Here is an 8,149-nt window from a genome sequence, read left to right as displayed (position 1 = left end):
CAGCATCTTCTGAATTTCATGGAAACATGAGAAATTTAAAGGGTCATATTCACACAATGTTTTTTTTTTTCAATAACTCTAGCCCAACTGGATAATAACAATTTTTAGAAGTATCACAGCATTCTATACCACGTTATAGCACAATATCACTTCACTCTGTTCCTCATGCTATGGGTCGGTCTTTTAGAGCCTCATCAGAGAAATGGCTCAATTTAGTAGGGATGCTCATTGCAAGAAAAACATGCTTCTTTTATGCCATCGACTTAACATGGATTGTTGAAGAGAAACCCCCACCCCCATTATGACAGTCATGCAGAGCGGTATTTCTGCATGTGGTGACTGATTCATAAATTCAGTCCCATCGTGAAACTTCAGGTCCGTAGGATCTAATATTCTGACTTTGGATCCCTGAGGGAGTCAGAGGTGTCCCCTGAGACCTAGAGAGCAGAGCCACACAGTAGGAGAGTCAAGGGGGCCAAAATGAGAACAGAAGTGAGAGCAGATGGCGAGATGTGATGTGGGAGAGCCCTGGGATCATGTGGGTCCTGGCTGAGGGGCTCTGTGGGAAGGTCTTCAGGAGTAAAGGGCCTGGCAGGGGAGGAAGGTGCCTAGGTATGATGACCTCCTGTCAGGAAAGCTCCAGGAGAGCCCGCATTTCAAATACATTCCCCTGGCCTGTCCTATCTTCCCTCCCAACTCTATACATTCAGCAATACACGTCCATCTTCTTGGCCAAGTGCTGGGCTAGAGACCTGTAATTTGCTCAAGTCCAAGGTGTAGACTCTGCTCCCAGGTGGCTGAGCGTTCCTTATAATAAAGTCAAGGGTAAGCCATTGTAGGTAGAGGAGCAGGTAATTAAAATCAAAACCTGTCCCTCTCCCACAGTTCTTATCATCACTGTTCTTTCTTCTGACACTTTAGGATACACGGGATTGTAGCAAAGCTCCCCAGGGGAAAGCAGATTCAGTGCTCTGGGGATAGAAGTCGATGAGGACCCACCTTGGCTGTGCTGAGCAGGAGAACTTCCCTGGTGAGTGACTCCCACTGAGACCTACTGCCCCGCTTCAACTGTCTCCTAGGGATTCAGGGACAACCCCACTGTCCTGTGAGCAGACCGCTTTCTACCCAAGTCTACATCACACGCACACAAGGCAACATGAATTACAATATCTCTTGTACATTGCACTGATTGTCAAAGTCTTTTATTTAAGTAGATATTTACAAACGCAGACGGTTGGAGGGAGAGAGGAAGGGACAGAGGTGGACACAGATGGGGGCTGGACACAGAAGAACACACGTCTGTGTATCCCAAGTGACGACTTCCACTCAGTGGCTCAATTTCTGTTTGTGAATTAAAGTGTATTGAGATTAGAGCTGAAACGAGATTGAAGAAAAAAACCAAACCTCTATAGCTTAAAGAAATCCTCACTTTCTAAAACATGTTCTGAGGAGGGCTAAATTGGGAAGGAGCACTTTGGAATGGAACAGTGTTTCTCAGAAGCAGTGACATCCCTCCCTCTGGTGGCCGTACGGGGAATGGCATGTGAGCTGCTGGCTCCATGGATGTCGGACAAACAGGCAACATTCACACAAACACAAAATCAGTCTCACTGCTGGAAGAAAACAAATCCTCTAAGGTCAAAATTTGGGCTTGCCTTCTAAGTCCTTGTCTTGATCATGCCATGAGCGGCCACTTACCAAGGGTGGGGTCTCAGGGAGTGTTGATGGAGGCCCTGAGCTGGGCCCTGGGTCCACAGCAGACAAGAGGGAGGAGGCCGCTGCCTCACAGGACCTGCAGGGAGAGGGTGGGAACGTGTTGGGGCCACTTGTCCACATCCCCGCCCTGTGTGTCTGGTGCAGAGAAGTGAGTCTATCCAAACAGAGACATGTAGGGCACTTTGAAGTTTCTATTAACCATAAAACACAGACACAACAGGCCGCAAGGAATATGTTATCACCTCTAAGAATAATCCGGAATTGTAAATCACAGACACCTCAGGAAGAGTGGGCGGCCCGGCCCTGAAGGCGGCGGGAGGCAGCCGAGCCAGACGGATACTTACAGCGCGTCCCTCTGCTCTGGCTCTGGCTCTGGCTCTGGCTCTGGCTCTGGCTCTGGCTCTGGCGCTGTCGCAGGCAGGAGAGCTGGAGCTGGCGCTCCACCCAGAGGGGTTTCCCCAGCGGGTTCTGGAGCTGGTGCTGTAGCTCCAAGAAGGGAAACTCTCATCAATAGGACTGCTTTCCCACGTGTCTCCCAAAGCCAGGGGAGCCCTCACTGCTACTCAATCAAATCTCACTCCAGGATTCCACCCCCAGGGAGTCTTCCCAGGCTCTGCTCTGTGGGGTCCAGTGCCGTCCCCTCCCCACCCACCAGATCCCCCACCCTGCATCCTCCTCACCATCACTGTCTGCCTCTGGGAGTTCCAGTTGCTCCAGCTGTGCCAGGAGGAGGTGGGCCTGCTGCTCCAGGTCTGAGCCAGGCATGCTGAGCTCTACGTAAGCTACAACGGTCTTCAGGCATGGGAATTCTGGAGGCTGGTGGAAGTCGTCTGGGTACTGGAACAGCCAGGTGCCCAGGATGGAGGCCATGGCCCTGGGTGCAGTCAGGGGGACACCAGAGTCAGAGGCTTAGCCTTTCCTACCACATTGGGCTCCCAGGGTAGCCCTGCAGGGACCGGGGACTTTTTGCCTTTGGCTCCTGCCCATCCAGAGGCCGGCTCTGCTCCATGTCCCATCTCAGCTGGCAGTGTGGGCAGAGGCGGGCTTGGACACAGAGGAGGGGCTGCTACAAGCCTTCTGAAGGGACAGCACTGGCTCAATGGCGTGACCACCTGTCCACTGCTTCAGGGACACCTGTCACACTGCTATGTCCCTCTCCCTGCCCCTCCCCACTGGATGGCACGTCTGTGAGGACAGGCAGGCTGTGTGCTCTGCGCACTGCCCTCTAAGGGACACAGGAGCTGCTCTATGAGTGCCTGAGCCAGGAGGGAACAGACAGGCTGTGTCGGCCATCCAGGCTGCCCACGGGCCTCCTCACTCCTCAGACTTTAGCTCCTGCACCTGCTGGCTGCACAATCCTCCAGGGACCCTGCCTGGGTCTCCTTCTGCCCCTGCCACTCAGCATCATCAGGATGGGCTCAGCTGTCCCCTGAGGCTCCCTGGGTCCCCTGAGCACCAGCTGAGTCCCCACCATTGAGGCTACACTAGTTGGTGGGCACGATGCTCTCTACCCCTTGTGGTCTGTGTCTCCCAAAGGGCGTGTGGGCAGGGATGGGATGGATAGGGGATGCTTGTGGGTTTTCTTCACTTTTGACTCTGTCCTCTGACCTCCCAGATGCCCCTCACAGTGCCACAGTCGCATCCACAGCTCTCTGGGTCTTGTCTCTTCTTTGCCAGGGGAAGCCCTAGGACTTCTGCTCTCAAGCCAGACTCACAGGATATGCGGGATCCAGGATCCCGCCCACCTCTGCCCAACCAGAGAGCCCATAGCTTCACACACTATTTGGGGAAGGAGTCCTTCCCGCTTCAATCCAAGAGACTCACTGCTTCAGCTGGTGCAGGGGTCCCCCGTCCTCTTCCGTAACAGGGAGGACGCATCCGTATCTAGAGGAGAGCAGGAAGGCGTCACATGGACTGTCCCGAACACACTAGCTGGATGTGCTGTCTAGTGTGACAGTGTGACACCCGAGAGAATGGAAGCCCTGGAGGGCAGAGCTGATGTCTGCTCGATGTATTAAATGATGGTTGTTCCTAGAAAAGCCCCTGTCCCTGGGGGCCCTTTCTATACATTTGAGGAATGAGTGAGTGAGCCCACCTGGCCCCAAGGCGCACATCTCAGTGGGCCTGGGACCCCACTTGTCCCTCCCAGGGATCACTGTTCTCACTCTCCCAGGACAGGGACAGCTAATGGCGTCACCGATCCCCTTTGAAATGGGAAAACAGTTCCACCCGTGGCCAAAGTCCCAGTGACACAGGAGGCAGACGCTAGCTCTTGGGCAGGAGGACAATGAAATTCGCACAACCACAGCCCCGCCAGCTGCCCTTTCCGTGAGCCAGGTCCCCGGAGAGCACCTTCCATGAAGATCTCCCTCTGTTCCTACCCTCCTAGGGCCTGATCCTCTCTTGACCCCAGCGTGCAGGGGGGACACTGAGGCTCAGAGAGGTAGAGGAACAATGCCTCATGGCTCTGATGGTAGGTGGCCAGGTCCCCAATGTCCCATGAAGACACAGTGCTCACCTTTGGAACAGATGGTCCAGCACCTGCTGGGCGGTGGCAAGAGCTCGATAATTGCCCAGAAATGTGTTCACGTAAGAGGGGTGCCCGCCCAGGACGGCAGGCACCAGCTTTGCCACCAGCTTCTCCAGCCTGTGTCGCTGGAGGCTCCAAGCCCTGTAGGCCTCATCCCCGCTCCCTGATGGTCCAGCTCCCCCCTGGGGTGGAAAGAGGAAAGACATGGATCAGAGGCAGCACCGGGGACCCCCAGGCACTTGGGGCTGGAGATTAGACCGAATCCTCAAGCCTCAAGCTCTTGTGCCTGAGGTGGAACAGGGGAGCCCTGAAGCAGATCCTAGGTTCTCGGCATCACCAGTACCTGGGGCGAAGGGCGATGATGAAATGCATCAGTGTCTCAGATCCCTGTGTCGGCACCACAGTGCCGGCCCCTCCCTGCATGGACCACATCATCCCCGTGACTGCTGTCACAGCATCCCATTCTAGGGATGAGAACACAGCGGCTGAGCCTGGGGTGGGAGGGCTCAGGATCTTCAGGTTAATGTGGACACGTGGGGATGGAGAAGAAACAGGACAACGTGTAGAAAAATGCAGAAATACCCTTGACTTCACATAGACTGAAGTTCTGTCCGAGTCTCTTTCTGAGATTCGGACTCATATGTGGGCACTGACTTTGCGTCTGGCCAAGGCAGGGCCTGGGTTGTGACGGCAGATGGGGGAGACGGGGCATCAGATGCCTTTGCCAGCAGCTCTCTTAAGAGGCAGCCCAGGGGAGTAGCGGGGCAGCAGCGGGGCCCGGGGCTTCCTGGGTGTGGAGTCTCCTCGCTCGCACTCACCCTGAGCGCGTCCTGGGCTCTGCTGCTCTCGTGGGGCACCTGCGCCTCCTGCAGGGAGGTGGAGCGGGGATCTCCGTGGACCAGGTCCTGTCCCGTCCCGTGTGTGGAGTCCTGTAAATACAGTGCCCAGAGGCCAGGCAGGAGCCTCAGAGCCCTGTCTGGTTCTCCGACCCACTAGACATCTCCAGTCCTGACACACATCCACCACTGTCTGCACAGACCTCCTTCAGGGGCAGAAAAGCTGACAAAGTGGGTGCCTTGTATTCCCGTTGACCCAGAGATGATGCCCCTCAGGAGTCCTCTTTCCCCCTTATCAGCCCTGTCCTTGGGTGCGGCCATGACAGGACCACCGGGTCACCAAGTGTTCAACAAGCCATTCCTGCCCAGAGGGGACACCTCCTCTCAAGTCCCCCTTCAGCGACATGGAGATGAGGGAAAGTGGGCCTGCCCAGGGAGGGCCCCCCATGGAGGCCGGTCCCAGACTGGCCTTCTCCAGGCCACCCAGCGTTACCTTAGGTGACCTCCTCAAAATAGGCCACAGGCGCCTGGGTGGAGGGTTCCACAGACGCCTACAGCCACCGAAGAACCTCGCAGTCCAGGGTTTCCTGGCGGAGAAGCCCCGGGAGACCGGGAAACAAGAGGAGAACATCCTGTGTCTTCAACTGTCTCCAGCCAAGTGCGCTGGCTCTGGAGCTGTTGTCCAAATGTGGGTGCCTGGTAACCAGGTTCCATTTCGGTTGGGGTCTGTTAAGGAGGTGATGTCACTTCCTGGGGTCCACTTCCTGGAACCCCCTCCTCAGAAGACACCTCCACATGAGCCCTCTGGGCTGCTTGCCTGCTCACGCCCTTCTCCACGCAAACCCGCACCTTGCACAGTTAGAGCAGCCCCGCCGTCTCTATAGCTGCCGGGGGAGGTTCTGCAGGCAGCTTTGAGGAGACGCCCTGGCTTCCAGAATCCACTCCTCATCCTTACCTGTTCTCCATCCTGGGGAAGTCCTGGTGTGTGTCCAGGCCGGTGTGTCTCCCCAGCTGCCCAGTGGGAATGATTCTAGAAAGTACTTCTAGGGATGTCCTCAGGTGCAAGTGGAATAAGGCCTAAAAAATTGGAGAGTCATGTCACCTGTAGGTGTTGCCTGCAACCCAAGTTATCTTCCTCTGACTTCCTCCTCCACGTCTGTTCCTCTTATGATGGGATGCGATAATTCTTATTCAATGTCATTGTACACGGGTGTCTATGTGTGTGTCTTTGTATATGTGTGTGTGTGTGTGTGTGTGTGTGTGTGTGTGTGTCTTTGTAAACCAGTGCTCACACTCTGTGTCGCCAGCAGGAAACTGTCCCCACACAGGAGAAATGGGCAATAGCATCCTGAGGTCTGAGGGTTTCGGTTTTCTAAAGCAAACCGAGTGAGAAAGTCTGAGGCCCTTGCTGGAAGGTTAGAGCTCATGAGTCAAGGCCACGCAGGTAGCAGGGCTGGAACTGGGATCAGAGACAGCCTGTGTCCACTGTGCACACTCAGTAGCACAGTCCTGGGAGCAGGAAAACTGTCCGCTTCTCTGATTACACAGTCTGGCAGGCTGAACTTCTCCAGCTGGATATGCAGTGACCCAGGGACAGATGGGCAGATGGTGGCTGACATCGGTAGAGTGACGTGACCATCTCATAGGCTGCTTCCCTGCATTCAGGGAGCTTCCGTCCAGGTAGGAGGAAGGCCAGCGAGTAAACTGAACGACAAGGAAGGATGTGATCAGGAAGTAATCTTTGTTCTGATGGACCACAATGGGGACGTGAGAGAGAGCAAGGCCACGGGCAGCATGGCATGGAGGAAATGACAGTAGGGGCCTCATGACCGGGGGGCCCAAGATTCTCAACTCGGCATCAGAGATAGCAAGGTCAGGGCGAGAGGGTGCCCACCCACAGGGAGCTGGCCTCTACCTCTAGCTCCGTGTGGCGGTCTGGCCTAGCTGCTTACCAAGGTCACTTCCTCCTGTTCGTGGGCACAGATGCGGCTGGACTCCATTTCCCGGCCTCCCTCACAGTCGGGCACGCTCAGCTGTTGAGGTCTGACGGTGGCATGTGAACTTCAGCACAGCCCATAAAAACCTCCTACACGTTCTCCTTCACGTCCTTGAGACCTGAGAAGCCATACGTCGAAATGATAGATTCAGTGGATAAAAAGAACCTGGATCCCTGAACTCTGGCTAGGAGAAGAGCTACCCACCAAGGAAGATAAGCCCCTTTTGGACGTTACGCAAGTGAAGAAAAGCCCGGGATTGTATTAAGCCACTGAGATATTGGGGGTTCCATGTTCAGGCAGCTCCCACGAGACCGATTCACTGAAGTCACTGTGTCATTGCCACGGCTGCTCATTTGGCCCTTTCTCAGCCTTATCATATTACCACTTACCTTTTGACTTTCAGGTCACTTTTCCTTCCTATAGGTCCCACTCCCTCAAGTGGGATGGCAACAGGGCAGTCAGAGGTCTGCCCTTGTAAGGTGAGTGCTTTCTCTGTTCTCTGCTCCTTAAAGTGGATTCTGCCTTCACTGCTGTAGCATGTCAATGGATGCTCTTAGGGCCCTTGAAGCCATTTGTACTCTTAGGTGCTTTCTCTTTCAGTTCGCTTAGACGACATGCTTTCTGGACTAGCACGAATACAGTCCTTATCTCAGGCCTTCCCCAAATTGTGATCATGTCTGAACTAGCGGGGCCCGGCTGAGTAGGACAGAACTGCCCAGACGCTGCTGTAGCTGCTTATTTCCATGTCCGACTGTATGCTTTTTCAGGACAAGGAGTATTTCTTGGGCACCAGGCACAGTATCAGGCACACAGGAGGCGTTCAACGAACGCTCGCTGAAGGAACGAATAGGGTCACTCCATGTCGTCAAACACACCGGGATGCTATGGAAAGAATCCGCAGCTTTTGTTTTCCCCCTCCACTTTTTGGTATTTTACTTAAAAAGGTTGATTTATATAGACAGGCATTTGGGCAATTGATTAATCTTTCTTCATCATTTTGTCAATTTCCCGTGGAGAGCACAACTTGTCAGTGATACGTGAACATGCATTTATTCTTTGGAACAATGTCT

The 8,149-nt window shown here is 54.5% G+C and overlaps 1 protein-coding gene across 1 annotated transcript; it reads right to left on the bottom strand.

The window, feature by feature from the left end:
• Nucleotides 1-1,183: 1,183 nt before the first annotated feature.
• LOC140699757 (ral guanine nucleotide dissociation stimulator-like) lies at nt 1,184-5,756 on the bottom strand. The gene is made up of 8 exons (XM_072972300.1): nt 5,576-5,756; nt 5,065-5,175; nt 4,235-4,428; nt 3,541-3,600; nt 2,397-2,590; nt 2,061-2,196; nt 1,699-1,792; nt 1,184-1,341 (listed from the first exon to the last, which is right to left on the bottom strand). The coding sequence occupies exons 1-8, from the start codon at nt 5,711-5,713 to the stop codon at nt 1,327-1,329; spliced, it is 942 nt and encodes a 313-aa protein (XP_072828401.1). The 5' UTR covers nt 5,714-5,756; the 3' UTR covers nt 1,184-1,326.
• Nucleotides 5,757-8,149: the final 2,393 nt, after the last annotated feature.

This window comes from Vicugna pacos, chromosome 11 (genome assembly GCF_048564905.1).
Source record: "Vicugna pacos chromosome 11, VicPac4, whole genome shotgun sequence".
Taxonomy (NCBI): domain Eukaryota; kingdom Metazoa; phylum Chordata; class Mammalia; order Artiodactyla; family Camelidae; genus Vicugna; species Vicugna pacos.
Note: the sequence above shows the minus strand (reverse complement) of the source record. Positions and strands in the feature narration are given on the sequence as shown.

Coding starts and splice junctions, on each gene's coding strand:
- LOC140699757 (XM_072972300.1), bottom strand. CDS start 5,713: ATGTTCTCCTCTTGTTTCCCGGTCTCCCGGGGCTTCTCCGCCAGGAAA. Junction 4,429..5,064: donor GAGCCCAGGACGCGCTCAGG/GTGAGTGCGAGC, acceptor TTTCCACCCCAG/GGGGGAGCTGGACCATCAGG. Junction 1,793..2,060: donor CCAGAGCAGAGGGACGCGCT/GTAAGTATCCGT, acceptor CTCTCCCTGCAG/GTCCTGTGAGGCAGCGGCCT.